This window comes from Microcaecilia unicolor, chromosome 4 (genome assembly GCF_901765095.1).
Source record: "Microcaecilia unicolor chromosome 4, aMicUni1.1, whole genome shotgun sequence".
NCBI lineage: Eukaryota > Metazoa > Chordata > Amphibia > Gymnophiona > Siphonopidae > Microcaecilia > Microcaecilia unicolor.
Window position 1 is genome coordinate 45843603 of NC_044034.1, and position 17378 is coordinate 45860980.

The following is a 17378-nucleotide window of genomic DNA, read 5'->3' on the forward strand; positions in this document are numbered from 1 at the left end:
TCTTAAGAAGCTTTAATATTTTTTCCATATTTCAGAGTATTTAAAATTACTGTATGGAATCTCTATAAGTTATACTGAACTCAATTGAAATTTTTGCAGAGATAATACAACAGGTTTGAGTTAGATGATACACTGTTTGCTTTTTTATAAATGTTCAAATATATGTAAATGAGTTGAGAATCACCTGCTTTTGGGTAGTTTAGAATACTGTATGCCTTGATGTACAAATCTCCCCTTTGAAATAGCTCAGTTGAATGTCAGGCTGACATGCCTTTTTCATTTTCTCTTTTCTAGTTTGAAACGGACATCCAGAAGATTTCAGAAGACTATGAAAACCTGGTAAAGTCTACAACTAAGAAAGAATCTCTGGACAAAGCCCTGAGAAATAAACTTGAAGGAGAAATCAGAAGACTACACGATTTCAACAGAGATCTCAGAGGTATATGAATCCTTACAAGTTTCAAGTTTATTAAACTTGATATACCGCCCTCATAATAGCATCTAAGCGGTGGTGCAATATCAATAAAATATGATAAAGAAAAGAGAAAAATATCTAAAAAAAAAAAAAGGAAACAGAGTTGTACAATATTAATGGGAAAGATAACAGACAGTATCATAGTGTAGTACAGATCTTGCATCTCAGCTCCAGGTGCGAGGTCTTCAGAATTTTGTCTCAGGAGCTAAAATGTCTCTCTAAAAATAGATTTTTAAGCCTGTTTTCAATCTTGGAAAGGAGGTTTCAAAATATACATTTTAGTCATAGCATTCCGTAATGATGGTTCAACAACACAAAACAAAGAATTATGAATATGTTCATAACAAATTTGTCGAAAGGAGGGTACAGTTAAAAGCTGTTGGACCATTGAGTTTAGTTTCAAACTTTTTTATTATACGAAGTAGGCAATTGACATAACTTAAACCAGGCTAGTCAGTCAGGTTTTCAGGATACCCACAATGAATATACATGAGACAAATTTGCATTGAATGGAGGTAATGCATGCAAATTTTCTCATACATATTCATTGTGGATATTCTGAAAACCTGACTGGCTGGCTGTGTCCCGAGGGTTGGGTTTGAGAACTCCTGGCTTAAACAGTACAAATATCAAATACATATAGAGTAAAGAGCTATATCACAAATCAGCAAAATTGAAATGCCATGTGATAACGTGAGTGAGGGTTTAAGGGTGGGCTTTCAGGTTACACAGCCAGACAAGGTTACAGAGGTAAAGCAAAACTAGAGACCTGTTACTTTACAGGTACAGAAAATGAGGGGTAAAGTCTCTGGAGATTCAGAGGAAATCTTTACATAAGCCTGTGGCTGACAGGACCCGAAAGCATAGTTGATACATTTTCTCTCTCACCTTGCATGGATGCTGATCTGGCTCCAGCCAGACTTAAAGAACAGGATTCTCACAGTTATTCAAGTAAAGGGTTGGCCTAGGTAGTGAAGGCATGTTTGGTTGTGTGAATGTGAACTAATGAGGCCCACTGGGAATTGTCAGAGCTTACGGTTGGCCAGCCCTCTGCTAAACCCACAGGAGATTATTACCTTCCAGACCTAGGAACTGCAAGCACAGGCTGACAACTAGGCGATCCATTTTAACAAGGACTTCTCAACAAGTCTAGCACATTTAGGTTCCCAAGTCAGTGCAGATGCAGTTAAATATCCTCTGATATTAGGACCATTGTGAAACGTGTGAAAGAAATCATAATTACAAGTTTTTTATTCTTACCCAAACAAACTGTGCACAATTAACAAGAGAAAGTAGCATAGAGATGTTTCCCGTTTTGTATTTAGTTATAAAACTGATCAAGGACAAGCATGAAATAAATTCTTACTGAAATCAAACCACCCAGCACTCAATGCAAATCTCAAAAAGTTTATAAAAGTAAGCAGATGATAGCAGTGTATAAATAAGCAGGCAATATCAGTTTCTTATAACACCTCAGCTACTTCTCTTGTTTTGAGAGTAAGAAACTTAAAACCCCAGCAAAAAAGGACTTTGCCCAGTTGTTTGTCAACTTGCTTATCTTTCTGGTACTAAAAAGCAGATCTACAGCTTATATCAAAGACTGATGTGTATCTCAGAGCTACTTTTTCATCCATGGCACATTTTGGTTCTCTCCTACTGGACGAAATATGTAAAGCTGCAATATGATCATCACTGCATACATTCACCTCTTACATTGTTGATAAGATGTCCAGAAGAGATAGTTTGTTTGGTCAAGGAGTGCAACAAAGCTGATTTAATTGATTCATATGTTAAATACCACACAAAAAAAATGTCTTTTACATCAGTGGTTTTCAACCCAGTCTTCAGGGACTACCTGGCCAGTTGGGTTTTCAGGATATCCACAATGAGTATACATGAGATAGATTTGCAAGCACTGCTTATCTTTTAGCTGTTATCTGTAGTGCCTGGACAATCCTGAGGTTAAAAGTGAAGGCTGAGAGAACAAGTCAGTCTTATATAAATTAACAACATTTTCTACAATTTTTTTCAATTAGAAAAGACTGTAACCCTTTGTTGACCAGTTACACACTGCTCTCCTCTCCAGTTCATTTGTCACTGAGAGCCTTCGAGGTCTTCCAGATCTCCTACATCTGCACAGGCTATAACTCAGGCTGCGTCCACATCGCTTTCTCAGCTGGTACCGACACCTACTCTTGAGGAGATCAGGCTATGCTCAAGGAGGAGCTTTTAGGGCATTCACATTCTATACAGGCTTACAGAGCGCTTGTTCCAGCCTGAGCCCAGCCCTTCGATACATTGGTCTTGCACACTGGCTTGCCATTGACCGTCCGGTGTGGTACAAACCCAATCAACACATGTGTCAACATCACCAGAGGAACCTTTCTCCAACTTTGGAGACTCACCTGCCCCGACGCAGAGTCAACACTCTAGTCGACACTCTTCCACATACTTACCATGATTAGTACTTTGAAGAATCGGACTTAGACCTCTCCTGGGTGATGGATCAAGACCCACAGAACCTCTCAGCTGAGGAGTCATATGGCATGAGAGACATAGGTGTCCTCCAGAGAGTATATCTTTTCCTGGCTTTGTCTATGAGATGACTCAAGCCATATCTTTTAAATGTATATGAACTCATGAACAGTTTATTAAAGACCCAAGCTTTACTAGCATCAAATGAGACACCACCAGTACGAGTTCGTACAATATTTTGAGCAAAAAATAACAAAAATAAGATCAAATCTTGCTGTAAAACAAATATCTCTCACAGATTTCTTACATGAGTGTAAAACCAACAATGATCATATCAAGGCAGATAGAATCTGGTCCTCCTTTAAAATACCTACAACCAGCTCGTTAAAGCATTATTTACAAAATACGCACGCAAATTGTCTATTAGATAGCTGCCCTAATTATATGATGAAAATCCACCAGATTGGTTCATTGAATGCTTTACTGAACACATAGAGGCCAATACTGAGAGCGATTTAAGCGGGCTGGAGAGGCTCTGGCCCATTTAAATCACCTGTCCCTACCTAGCCGCCGATATTCAGCAGCATTAAACCAGACAGTCATGAAAGTTCCCCTTTTACACTTGTTTTGGATCTCCTTGGATCTCTGAATGTGTGGTGCCACAAGGTTCTCCAATATCACCTATATTATTATTTAATGTTATGCTGTCTCCACTCAGCAAGAAGTTGGGAAAAATGGGATTTAATCCATTTATAGTTAATCCATTGATAGTTTTGAGGCACACAGAAAACACAGGGAAATGATGATAATCATCCTTCTGACCTTGTTACTACTAGGAAGATGGAGTTTGCACCTTGTCATTGACTTATTGGGTTGCCATTTTCATGTCAACATTTTTAAACCTTTTTTTTTATATTCTCTTTCTGTTAGTGCATAGCTGGCATACATCTGATGTGTTTTGTATTACTTGCAGTGGCAAATATCGTCATATATTTACATTATTATTTATACTTATAGTATGTTCTCTTTGTATGCAGACCGACTTGAGACTGCTAATAGGCAACTTAGTTGTGGGGAGCATAACGAGAATGAAGATAAGGCCACAGAAGGACATTACGTACTACAGAGTGAGTAATGGGTTTTTCATACTTAAATATTTTTAGTTTTTTTGTTTGTTTTTGGTCTTTGCTTTTGGGGGGTTTTATGTTAGGCCTGTGGAAGGTAATATTGTAACAGATTGCCTAGATAGCTATGTATTTTTTTATATATAGTTAGCTGGTGATGGGCCCAGGGGTGTAGCCAGACAACAGATTTTGGGTGGGCCTAGGCAAGAAATGGGTGGGCACCAAGTCTTCTCCCCCCCCCCCCCCCAAAAAAAAAATATATCTCAGCTGGTGGGAAAACGCTTCTATCCACCTTGGCAGTCTGCAGCAGGCATGCGCTGAAAACTGAGCATGCGCAGGTGCCGGTAGCATGGAGAGTAGTGTTTTCGTTACCATCAGGGGGAAGTCTTCAGCTGGTGGAGCTTGGGATCCCCACCAGCTACCATTAAACATGTGCTACTGTTGGGTGGGCCTGAACCCTAAGTGGATGGGCCCAGGCCCACCCATGGCTACACCACTGGATGGGCCTCCCTTTCCTAGTTCTCTCACCCAGAGTACTGTAGGGTTTTTCATAAAACTCCCTGGGTGTTGTTGGGGGAGGGTGGGAATGGGAAGGGAAGGAAAGTGAAAGGGAGCAACTAGGCTGCCAGGCAATCCTTACGATTACTTGCTGGTGGGGGAGGTTGCTAGGACTCTACAGGCTCAAGGGGGAGAGATTTCCAGCAGGTGCTGTGGTACTGCGTGAAGAGTGCCATTGTTGGGGGAAGGGGGAGAGAAGGCCAAGTGCTGTCATTGTGGCACTGATGAGGGAAGCTTGTGCTGCAGTTTACAGCTCACTCACTCCAGCATTTCTTTTTCTCTCCCTGCTGCCTTTTTACTGTTAAGGGAGTACAAGAGAGACTCCAGGCTGTGGTCAAGAGACCTAGACCGCTATCACTGCTATATAGGTTTTTCAGGAGCTGAACTTTTCAGAAATTTGGGTTTATGGAGCAATGGAAGAATGATTTGGAGTGGGAGGTTACCCAGAGTGAATGGAAACAAATATTTTGAGAGGTTCAAAAACCTTCCATATGTGTTTTAATTAAAGAGAGTTCTTATAAAGTGGTTACCCATTGATATTATACCCCTGTGAAGTTCAAAGCAATATTTCCCACTGAAACAACTGATGTGTGTTGGAGATATATGAGGTCTAAAGGAACCTTTTTTCATGTTTGGTGGGAGTGTGAACTTTTTCAGCAATATTGGACTCGGGTAACTCAGGGTCTAACCAAGATTTAGGGGGTTGCGTTTCCCCTGACTCCTATGGCTTGTTTGTTGGGTTTGAGTAATACTAGGGGGTCCCGGTGGCAAGTTCACCTTAAAAGACTGTTTAGCAGCTGTGAAGTGTGTGATTTCAGCCCATTGGAAACAAACATCTGGTCCTGCAGAGACGGACTGGTTGGTGCGAGTGGCTCAGCTTCTTGAATTGGAATTCCTCGCTGATCGCCTCCATTGCCGTTATGACCTGGATAAGGAGGAGTGGACTCACCTTGCTCTTTTATTTGCACCGGTTGAGGGGGAGGGCTATGGGGGTTGGCGGGCATTGAAGGAGTTCGTTCCAGGGTGGATGGAGGAGGAGGGGGGAGGAGGAATGTGTGGGGGTTTCAGTCTGTTTTGCAGTGTTTCATGGAGTGTGTATTTTTATGTTATATTTCAATAAAAGAAAAAAATGTATTGATACTAAAAGAGAGACTCCGGGCAGTGGCAGTACTGAAGCAGCAGCTTCCACAGCAGGCTGGATTTCATGCCAGCAGGAACTGCAGCCATCTTGGAGACTGGCTGCAGTCTCCAAGATGGCTGCAGCCAGATCCTCTGCTGTTCAGATCCTCAGCTGTTTGTTAAGTTTGGTGTAGAGGATGCCTGTGTGGTTGGGGCTTTATTTCAGTTGCACAGGTTTCCATTTAAAAAATGTAACAAACCCTCTTTCTTCCAGTCAGCTCTTCCAACACTGTGTTATCACAGTGGAGTTGGGGTTTGGTCCTTGTGCATCTAGAAGATACAAGGGCCCAGATGGCTGGGATCCCCAGAAGCTGAGCTTTTTTTTTCCCAGCAGTAGACTAGAGTAAGAGTCAGGCTCAGGTTCCATTCTCTCTGACACTCTCGGTGGTCTTGGATCACAAGAACCTGCTCTGGTGGAGGACTGGTTGGAGAGGGTCTTTCTTTAGTGGCAGTATGTTTGGAGGCACCGGGGGGGGCATGGCTTTGCACTTGGACTAAAATGACATGGGAGAGCTTCTTCAGAGAGTCTCATGGCATATTTGAACGGGGGCACCCATCTCTAAGGGCGCCCATCTCCGGGGACGGCCCCGGGAAGGGGCAGAGCCAACCGCATAATTGACCAAGATGGGCGCCCATCTTTCTTGTCGATAATGCAGTCTGGGGCCGCCCAAATTCCAATATTTAGGCTGACCTTAGAGATGGGCGCCCTCGGTTTTCGCCAATAATGGGAACTGAGGGCGGCCATCTCAAAAACGACCAAATCCAAGGCATTTGGTCGTGGGAGGAGTCAAAATTTGTAATGCACTGGTCCCCCTCACATGCCAGGACACTAACCGGGCACCTAGGGAGCACTGCAGTGGACTTCAGAAATTGCTCCCAGGTGCATAGCTTCCTTACCTTGTGTGCTGAGCCCCCCAAAACCCATTTCCCACAACTGTGCACCTCTACCATAGCCCTTAGGGATGAAAGGGGGCACCTACATGTGAGTACAGTGGGTTTGGGGGGGGTTGGAGCGCTCCCATTTACTACCACAAGTGTAACAGGTAGGGGGGAATGGGCCTGGGTCCGCCTGCCTGAAGTGCACTGCACCCACTAAAAACTGCTCCAGGGACCTGCATACTGCTGTCATGGAGCTGGGTATGACATTTGAGTCTGGCATAGAGGCTGCCAAAAAATATTTTTTAATTTTATTTTTTTTGGGTGGGAGGGGGTTGGTGACCACTGGGGGAGTAAGGGGAGGTCATCCCCTATTCCCTCCGGTGGTCATCTGGTCAGTTGGGGCACCTTTTCAAGGCTTGGTCATGAAAAAAATTGGACCAAGTAAAGTCGGCCAAATGCTCGTCAAGGATGCCCTTCTTTTTTCCATTACCGGCCGAGGCCGGCCATCTGTTAACCACGCCCCCGTCCCGCCTTCGGAACGCTGCTGACACGCCCCCAGGAACTTTGGCCGGCCCTACGACGGAAAGCAGTTGAAGCCGGCGAAAATCAGCTTTCGATTATACCGATTTGGCCAGGTTTAGGAGATGGCTGGCCATCTGCCGATTTGTGTCGGAAGATGGCCGGCCTTCTCCTTCGAAAATAAGCAGGTATGTTACTTATCTCCCTCAAGTATGACAGAGTGGGTGCAGCTCCAGTTTTCTGCTCAGTTAGTATTGCTACAGGCCACTTCCTATACATTTCAGAGCTCTTCTTTCTACTTCCCCTTTCAGGTAGGAGAGCAATAGTGGAAACAGCCTGTGAAACTGGCTGTCGACCCCTCTACCCAAGTAAGGCCTTCCAGGGTCTCTTGCCATTGAGGTGCACAAAACTATATTGCAGTTAAATAAGAAAAAGGATAGGGAGAGGAAGCAATGTCACACTCCAGGATAGCTGCCTGAACTGGGAGCTCCAGCTCAATACATAAACATTCCTGGTCTAACAGTGTGGAAAAATACGAGGAGTACCCATTCTAGCCGTGTGGAGAGTGGATTTGGTTTTGCCGGCTCCGTCGCCAGCAGTGGTGTTTTCTCTCTGTTTGTGAGAGCGGATCCACCACCGTGGTTATTCCCAGCGCTCCCCTCCGTCCTTCTGAGCAGGAGATGTCACTCTGGCCGGGCCAGGTGTGAGTAGGAGTCGTCTCATCAACCACACTGGTCTGAGTGCGATCTACTGAGTCTGTGGGTTTACGTTGCTCACTGGCTCAATGGATTCACACAGCGGGTCATCCCGGGAGGCCTGGCTGATTGCCAATGCTTGCCTTCACCGTGGCCCCGATTCCTGCAGCTGCAGTTGCCAGGGGCCTCTGGCTCAGACACGGAGCTCAGTTCGGCTCAGTGTCCTGCTTCCTCTCCCGTCGTCTGGCCGATTGTTTCACCTCTGGGTTTCTGGTTGGGCGCCTCACCTTTGATAGATTGGAGGGGGCCTAATCAGGAATGGCGAGCAGTGCTGGCTCCTCTCATCTCAAAGGTCTCTTGTGAGAGGTGCTTCTGCTGGTGGCCACGTGTGTTGGTGGCTGCGTGTCCTCTCGATTTGACCCGCGAGGTAATTTGGGTCACTGCTTCTCTACTGGGTCTTCTGCCAGATGCTTCTGCCTTTGGTTTGTCTCTCACTGGTTCACCTCCGTTGATTGCCTTCGGTCGGGGGTCTCGTCTGTGGCTGGTATGAGTCAGGCCCACCAGGGTCCGGGAGTTCACCATGGAGTCATCCAGAGGGGATGCCTGTGGTATTGGACTGCTGGTAGCATGGCTGCACTTTACATCACCTCTTCAGGTGGCGTTAAGTACAGTTGCACTATCAACAGCCTTGAGAGCTAGTGTGCAGCATCATCCAGCATGCTAGGTGTCTCAGCTGGCCAAGCCTCCCGCCTTGCCCATGTCACGCCTATGACCCACCCCTACCAGAGTTAATCAGCTAGCACATTTTTTTTACAGCATTGACTAGTTTTAATGTGCAATCATTGTTAGCGTAGACATTCAGTAACATCTACCACATGGTAAAACCTGTGCTAACTGCTTAACACAGCTTACTAAAATGGCCCTAATATGTACCAAGCAGAAATAATAGTATACTAAGGAGATATTTTACTAATGATTAGCTCATGTTATCTGCCGCTGTGTCCATTTTATTCCTGTAGGTCCTGCGGCAGATAACATGTGCTGTTAATAAAAGACATCCTAAGTAAGAATAGCATGCAATATTTATGATACCACAAAAACAGTGGCGTACCAAGGGGGGGGGCGGGGGGGCGGTCCCCCCCGCCCCTGGTGCATGCCGCTGGGGAGGGGTGCCGCGCGTCTGTCGACAGTGCTCGTTCCCTGCTCCCTCTGCCCCAGAACGGGTTACTTCCTGTTCCGGGGCAGAGGGAGCAGGGAACAAGTGAAGCCGACAGGCGCGCGGCACCCCCCAGCAGATAAAGATGCACCCGGGGGGGTGTCATTTCGCCGGGGTGGGGGAGGTCGTGTCTGTCGTTTCGACGCTGGGGGGGTGCCGCTCGTCTGTCGGCAATGCTTGTTCCCTGCTCCCTCTGCCCCGGAACAGGAAGTAACCCGTTCCGGGGCAGAGGGAGCAGGGAATGAGCGTTGCCGACAGACGCGCGGCACCCCTCCCCCAGCAGGTAAAAATGCACCCGGGGGGGTTGTCTGTCGTTTCGCCGGGGGGGGGGGGGGGCGCATCGGCGATCTGCCCCGGGTGTCAGCCACCCTAGGAACGCCACTGCACAAAAACATGAAGTGTTATCGGCTTTTTTTTTTTTTTTCAATCATTCTATTTAGAAAACAACATGAAATGACCCACAGATAAACACACATATGCAGATATAAACACCCACCCACATGAATTTACAAATATAATAACACACACTGGCTGGAAAGAATTCTACGAGTCATGCTCTACATGCTTTTTTTTTTCTTGTTGTTCTTTTAAAACCAGTGAGAGATTTTGGTATGGCTATGAATCTCGTGAGCCACACTCTTTTTGCTTTCCCCGCTTGTTTTGTTATATGTAAAACCTGTATTTTTATGAAGTATATACTGTATTGCATATGAATGACTTTTTCAGATGTGTGAGCATGGAAAGGACTGGTGCAGAACTGCTTTTACCGGTATCGTGATCTGTTATGAATGAGGATTTTTCCTAGGAATGACAGAAAATAAATTCTGTATTCAATTAGACTAAATTGAACTTAAAACTAACCCCCCCCCTGTTTACTAAGCCACGCGGCAATGCTGACACCACCGCCCATTCAAAGTGTCGGCATTAGCACACGGCAGCCACTAGCATGGCTTAGTAAACAGATGGGTAAATGTGTTGAATTATAGGGAATTCCTGTGTTTCTTTGCTAGCCTTCATTGTAGATAATTAATATGTTTTTAGACAGAAATGCATTAAGAATGTCATACAAATACAAGTTGCTATAATGAAAGTATTTTATTTGGGAATTATAGAACCACTTGACAAATCATTGAGACTTAAGGATTTGTTCCATTTTTCACTTTGGGGGAAGGGGGAGGGGGGAGAATAAGCTCGTACATCTGGCCTTTAACTGTTAAATGTTTTTGGCAAATAAAAGGCAAAGAGCTTGCAAATCCCCTTGCTTCCACAATTTTGAAATTACATAGTAGATGACGGCAGAAAAAGACCTGCACGGTCCATCCAGTCTGCCCAACAAGACAACTCATGTGTGCTACTTTTTGTGTATACCCTACTTTGATTTGTACCTGTGCTCTTCCGGGCACAGACCGTATAAGTCTGCCCAGCACTATCCCCGCCTCCCAACCACCAGCCCCGCCTCCCACCACCGGCTCTGGCACAGACAGTATAAGTCTGCCCAGCACTATCCCTGCCTCCTAACCACTTGACAGATCATTGAGACTTAAGGATTTGTTCCATTTTTCACTTTGGGGGGAGGGGGAGGGGGGAGAATAAGCTCGTACATCTGGCCTTTAACCACTAAATGTTTTTGGCAAATAAAAGGCAAAGAGCTTGCAAATCCCCTTGCTGCCACAATTTTGAAATTAGGTACCTTCAGGGAGAAAAAAATACATGAAAGCAAGAATTTGGGCTTTTGCCTGAAAGTGCTAAATGTAAGCATCAGGCAAAAGGCTCTTAGCGCTTTTTGAGGGTAATTTCATTAAAGGGTGCCTAAACCAGGCCTCCACAAATTTCATTAAATCTAGGAGCCAGTGTCTAAGACTTTTCTCTTCTCCTTTCCCACCCTTCTAACATTGTCTCTCCAGTGAAGTTTAGGGGTGGCCTGGTGGAATTCCCTCCCAGATTAGCAGCAGCTCTTTTAGAAAGATTTGTTTTCCTATTTTGTGTCTGTAGGCAAAAAAAAAAAAAAAAAACTATAGTAAATCAGTTGCTTAAGGTGCCTATGTTAATCAACTGCAAAGTTAATAGTCTCCCTTCCCAAAGCATTCTGTCAGCTCTGTGTCAGCACCCTCTAGGTAGATGAATCAAAGAGGCAATCATCTCTTTGTTTCACCTATCACCATAGCCCGGGTCCTCATCAGTTTTTCTCTGATACTCCCTTCCCATAGCCTTCACTTACTATGTCCATCTCTCATACCCCCTTACCCACAGTCTTCACCCAGTCTGTCCATCTCTCCCCTCATACCCCCTTCCCACAGCCTTCATCCAGTTTGACTCTCTTCTCATAATGCCCCATTTCCACCGCCTTCACCCAGTCTGTCTGTCTCTTCTCATAACCTCCCCTGGCCTTCACCCAGTCTGTCTGCTGTCTCTCTCTCACCCCCCCCCCCCCCACACACACAGCTTTTACCTTGTCTCTCTCTTTCTCATACCATCCCCCACAGCCTTCATTCAGTCTGTCTCTTTCGCATACCCTCTCCCACAGCCTTCACTCAATCTGTCAGCCATCACTCAGTCTGTCTCATTCATAGCCCCCACCCCCTCAATAGCCTTCACTCTGTTTCTCTCATGCCCCTCTCCAGCTCTCTGGCTCTTGCCTTGTTATTCACAGCGCTGCCTCAAACTGCTTCTCTTGGCCCTGCACAGAGATCAAGCTCTGCATATACTTGAGCCACACGGTGCAGGAAGTTAGGAAAGTCTCATGATTTCAAGTCCCGAACCCTCTGCACCACATGGCTCAAGCATATGCAGAGCCCAATCGCCGTGCAGGGCTGAGAGAAGCAGTTTGGGGTAGTGCTACGGAAGGAAAAAAAATACCTTTTTGGGTGAATGAAAACCTGGGCACCAGGGTGCAATGTCTAGGTGCCATGGCAACCTTGCACCCAGGATTTGTCGAGCTCTTGCCTAAGCTGTCAGGGCACATATTGTAGGTGCATATATTGTAAATGTTTTAAATAGGAAGCATATGCACCTCTGTGCCTTTATAAAATAGCCTATCCAAAAGCTCCTGCACAAACTTGCACCAGCTCCTAGGTGGAAGTGATTCTGTGCATGCATCATTGGGCCATATTCTATAACTACGCACATAAATTTGGGAAACACCTATTTCCCCACCCATAACTGCACCCCTTTTTACCTGCGCACGTTAGAAATTAGGTGCACTGCGTTATAGAATAGGCTTAGTGAGTTGTGCACATAAATTTTAATTAGCGCCAATTAGTTCTCGTTATTTTATTTATTTATTTGTAACATTTGTATCCCACATTTTCCCACCCATTGGCAGGCTCAATGTGGCTTACAAAATACCGTAAAGGTGTACGCCAAGTCCGGTAGGGTAAACAAATATAGATTGAAATAGGGGTCAGATAAGGTTAGGGTATAAGGTACAATAAGGGTCAACGATGATAAGGAATATATAATGTCCAATACGATCTAAGGTTATGTTGTGTTGCAGAGTTGATGCATATAAGTAGGGCCAGTGGGATAGGCCTTGCAAAATAGGTAAGTCTTTAATGATCTCCTGAAGTTAAGATTGCTTGTTAAGCACTGATATCAGTGCTGATTAGCTTGGTAAGCCAATTAAAGTTGCATGCGGTATTATAGAATTCGCTTGGATTTTGGCACAGATCTGTAGGTGCGCTATATAGAATCCGGGGGATATTGCATAAAAGGAGATGCTATGTTTTCTGAGCACTTATGCAGGTATATGTTGGGGCAGTATTATGTTCCTATTCGAGCATTTTTGTTTTGAAAAGGAAAAAAATTCCTCAAGGAAAGAAAATATCCAAAGTTGCAATAAATGAAATCTATGTAGAAACAGTACAAATTAACTTATTTTGCCAAGAATTCAGATTTGATCCTTAATAGCCATGATTTCTCAAGTAATGCAATGGGAGACCAACTGGTAATTCATGCAAAACTACTAGTATTCAAAAACCAGTTTGGACTTGAGCCATACATTAAACTACCAGACTTGTACTGGTGATATTTCACAACCTACCAATACTGTTAGCACAGTAATACAGTGATAAGGAAAACAGCTACTGCTCTGCATAGGTTTAAGTTAGTACAGTCCACAAAAGCCGAACACACATCTTAAAAGGCTTTTATTCTTGCCTTTTTAACTGCTAGAAGACGTGTGTTCGGCTTTTGTGGACTGGACTGTTCTGTCTGCAGAACTTTTGTTTTCCTTGTCTGGGTTTCCTAGGTTCACGTTAGTGCCGGCTCTGGAACGAGGGAGCATAGGATGAAGGTGGAAGGGGGATACACTCAGAAGTAACCTGAGGAAATACTTCTTCAAGGAAAAGGGTGGTGAATTCGTGGAACGGCCTCCCGGTGGAAGTGGTGGAGATGAAAACAGTATCTGAATTCAAGAGAGCTTAGGATAAGTACATAGTATCTCTAAGGGAGTGATAGGGAGAGTAGATGGCATGGCGGGGCAGACTGGATAGACTATCAGGCTCATTTTCGAAAGAGAAGGACGTCCATCTTTCGACATAAAACGGAAGATGGATGTCCTTCTCTGAGAGACGTCCAAATTGGTATAATCGAAACCCGATTTTGGATGTCTCCAACTCGTCCAAAGTTCATTGGGCGTGCCTAACACTTGGATGTCTTTGACCCATAATCGAAAAAGCAAGGGCGTCCCTGACGAACACTTGGATGTTTTCACCTGGACATATTTTTATTATGAATAAGGCACAAAAAGGTGCCCGAAATGACCAGATGACCACCGGAGAGAATCGGGGATGACCTCCTGTTGCTCCCCTAGTGGTCACTAACCCCCTCCCACCCTCAAAAAGCATCTTTCAAAATATTGATTGCCAGCCTCACATATCATACTCAGGTCCATCACAGCGCATGCAGGCCCCAAGAGCAGTTTTAGTGGGTACTGCAGTGCACTTCAGACAGGCGGACCCAGGCCCATACCCCCCCTACCTGTTACATTTGTGGAGGAAACAGTGAGCTCGCCAAAACCCACCACAAACCCACTGTGCTCATATATAGGTGACCCCCTTCAACCGTAAGGGCTATGGTAGTGGTGTACAGTTGGGGGTAGGAGGTTTTGGGGGGCTCAGCACACAAGGTAAGAGAACTATGTTCCTGGGAACATTTTATGAAGTCCACTGCAGTGCCCCCTAGGGTACCCGGTCGGTGTCCTGGCATGTCAGGGGGACCAGTGCACTACAAATACTGGCTCCTCTCACGATCAAATGGCTTGCATTTGGACGTTTTTGGTTTTGAAAATCACTGAAAGTCAGAAATGTCCATGTCTAGGGACGTCTAAATCTAAGGATGTCCAAATTTAAGGATTTGGACGTCTCTGACGGTAATTTCAAAACGAAAGATGGACGTCCATCTTGTTTTGAAAATACGGGTTTCCCTGCCCCTGGATTTCGCCGTTTGTTTAGGATGTCCAAATCGCAACTTGGGCATTTCTTTCGAAAATGCCCCTCCCACATCATCTTTATCTGCCTACATTTTTCTATGTTTCTGTGTTTTTCTATGTCTCTATGCAAGGTAGCCGTCTGACTCAACCAGTATTGGTCTTGTCTCTCTTACAGACAAAGAGCACTTGAAACAGAGGGAAAAGCTGGAAATTGAATTAGCAACAGCACGCTCTGCTAGTGAGGATCAGCGAAGGCATATTGAAATTCTAGACCAGGCTTTGAGCAATGCCCATGCCAAGGTGGTGAAACTGGAAGAAGAGGTGAGACGAGCATTCGTCTTTTTCCTTTTTTTTTTGAAAGCTGTTCTGCATGGATTCATTTTACAGTTTTTCCTCAGCCATATATTTTCCTGAGCCACACAGCCTTTAATGAAGACTTGAACATGAAATAAAAGATAGTCTTTAGTTTGCCGCAGAGTTGTGGCTTAAAACTTAAATGAAAATGGATTAAGGATGACGTATAGGCAGAGTTTATGTAGTTTTCAGGATGGGGGGCAGGGGACAGGGAGCTCAGATTAGTGGAGGAGGGTGAAATTATTTATTTGCCTTAGCCCTCCTCTCTTCCCCTACACATCTATCTATCTAAATATATTCTTTCTTTCTTTCTCGTAGCCACCCCCTTTCTCCCAGGCCTGCCGCCACCAGCCTCAGCCTTCCCAACTGTGTGACACAATAACTTATTTTCAAGCTTTATATTTCTTGATTATCTAACTTCTTTTTCCACATTTCCTTTCCCCTAATTTCTGAGTTTTTTCTTCTGTTACCCATTTTATTCCCTGCATTTCCTTTAGGTTTTCTCATCCTGTTGTCTTGACATCTTTCTTTAGCTTATGTTACGGGTTCCATGTCTTTTGTTTCCGCCTTTTCCTTGTGTTTCCTTTTATCCCACATATGCTCTTCCATTCACCTCTCCTCCTCACACCCCTTGCTTCCCACACACATAATTCCCTCATCTGCTACCTCCTTCTCTCATCTCTTCCTCTACCCCTCCTTCCTTGTTTTTTTTACCTCCAAACCACCCTCTTCTTCCTTCCTTCTCTCCATTTCTGACCCTTACAACTCAACTCTGCTCCCCACCATTCTCTCAGCAAATCTTGCTCCCCTCTCATCTCTTTTCCTCACCCTCCCTCTCATTTTTCCCCTTTGTTCCCTCCAGCATCTCTCCTTCCTTTATCTCTTTCCTTCTCAGTCCTCATACTCTTCCCTTATATCTCTCCTCTCTCTCACCTTCCCCTTCCCCAGTACACTCATTTCCTCTCCTTTTTTCTTTTTCTCCTCCTAACACATCCCTCCTGGCACACACTCTAACCTTTATCCCCCTCTGGCACACACTCTCCCCCTCGCTCTTTTCCTCTACCCTCTTGGCAGTCTTCCTCAGGGGAAGCAAAATATATTTTTATTTGGGAAAACCAAAAAATAACCAAGCTCTGTTTCTGACCATCTCGTCCCCTCCCCATTGCTGATGCTGTGTGAGACAAAATATTGATAGGGCTGTGGTCCTTATAGCCCACCTCATTCCACCGACTGTGCTCTTCTCCAGCATATTTGTCTTCTTTTCTCGCTGACAGACACTATGTGAAGTAGCACAAAACCCTGCAAATGGACACTTAGGAACTTACTATACCATACCAGCACCAAGTCCATGAACTCAAAATGCACCAGCCCTACCTATGATAATTCAGAAGTACTAGTTGGGAAAAGAGGAGAAGCCAGACTGCTACAGGTGCCTACACACAACCTACATGTTAATAGAAAACACTCAAGGATTAGAAGGGGAGAGAAGAGAATAGGGAGAAGCTGGACTTGGGCGGGGGGGGGGGAGGGGAATAGAAAAGAAAAGGAGATGCTGGTCTGGGGGGGGGGGGGGTGAGAGGAGAAAAAGAGGTAGGAAAACACCCATTTATAGGTTATAAGGGTCATCAGAAACCCTAGCACCTGCTCTTGGCTTCCAGGATGGTATTTTTGAACAGTATCCACGCATGATGTAAACTTTTTGACCTTTGTAGCTGCTCCTCTAAGTTTGTTTGTTTTTTTGACCATTCTTCTCATTTTATCATAGTCTCCTTTCTGAAAGTTAAATGCTAATGTATTGGATTTCTTGTGTGTATTTAATCCAAATCCAATATCAAATCTGATTATATTATGATCACTGTTATCAAGCGACCCCATCACCATTACCTCCTGCACCAGATCATGCGCTCCACTAAGGTCTAGGTCTAGAATTTTTCCTCCTCTTGTTGGCCCCTGTACCAGCTGCTCCATAAAGCAGTCCTTGAAGGAATTTTACCTCCCTAGCATGCCCTGATGATACATTTACCCAGTCAATATTGAACTCACCCATTATTATTGTGTTTCCCAGTTTGGTAGCCTCACTAATTTCTGAGAACATTTCTACAGCCATCTGTTCATCCTGGCCAGGTGGACGGTAATACACTCCTATCACTATCCTTTTCCCCTTTACACGTAGAATTTCAATCCATAGGGATTCCAAGATGTGTTTTGTTTCCTGCAGAATTTTCAATTTATTTGATTCAAGGACCTCCTTAATATACAGTGCTACCCTTCCATCAATTCGATCCACCCTATCACTACGATATAATTTGTACCCTGGTATGACAGTGTCAAACTGGTTATTCTCCTTCCACCAGGTATCAGAGATGCCTTTTATATCTAATATTTCATTTAGTGCAATATATTCTAACTCATCCATCTTATTTCTTAGGCTTCTGGCATTCGCATATAGACATTTCAGGTCTCTCTTGTGGTGGTC

The 17378-nt window shown here is 44.7% G+C and overlaps 1 protein-coding gene across 5 annotated transcripts in view; it reads left to right on the top strand.

Annotated features, from left to right (window-relative positions):
• The window catches only part of AMOTL1 (angiomotin like 1), a 257734-nt gene that overhangs the window by 167885 nt on the left and 72471 nt on the right, over positions 1-17378 (top strand). For all 5 annotated transcript variants that reach the window (XM_030200208.1, XM_030200209.1, XM_030200211.1 and 2 more), the window contains 3 exons: positions 295-439; positions 3988-4077; positions 14724-14869. In XM_030200208.1, the coding sequence (XP_030056068.1) occupies positions 295-439; positions 3988-4077; positions 14724-14869 (381 nt within the window). The remainder of the gene's footprint in view (positions 1-294; positions 440-3987; positions 4078-14723; positions 14870-17378) is intronic.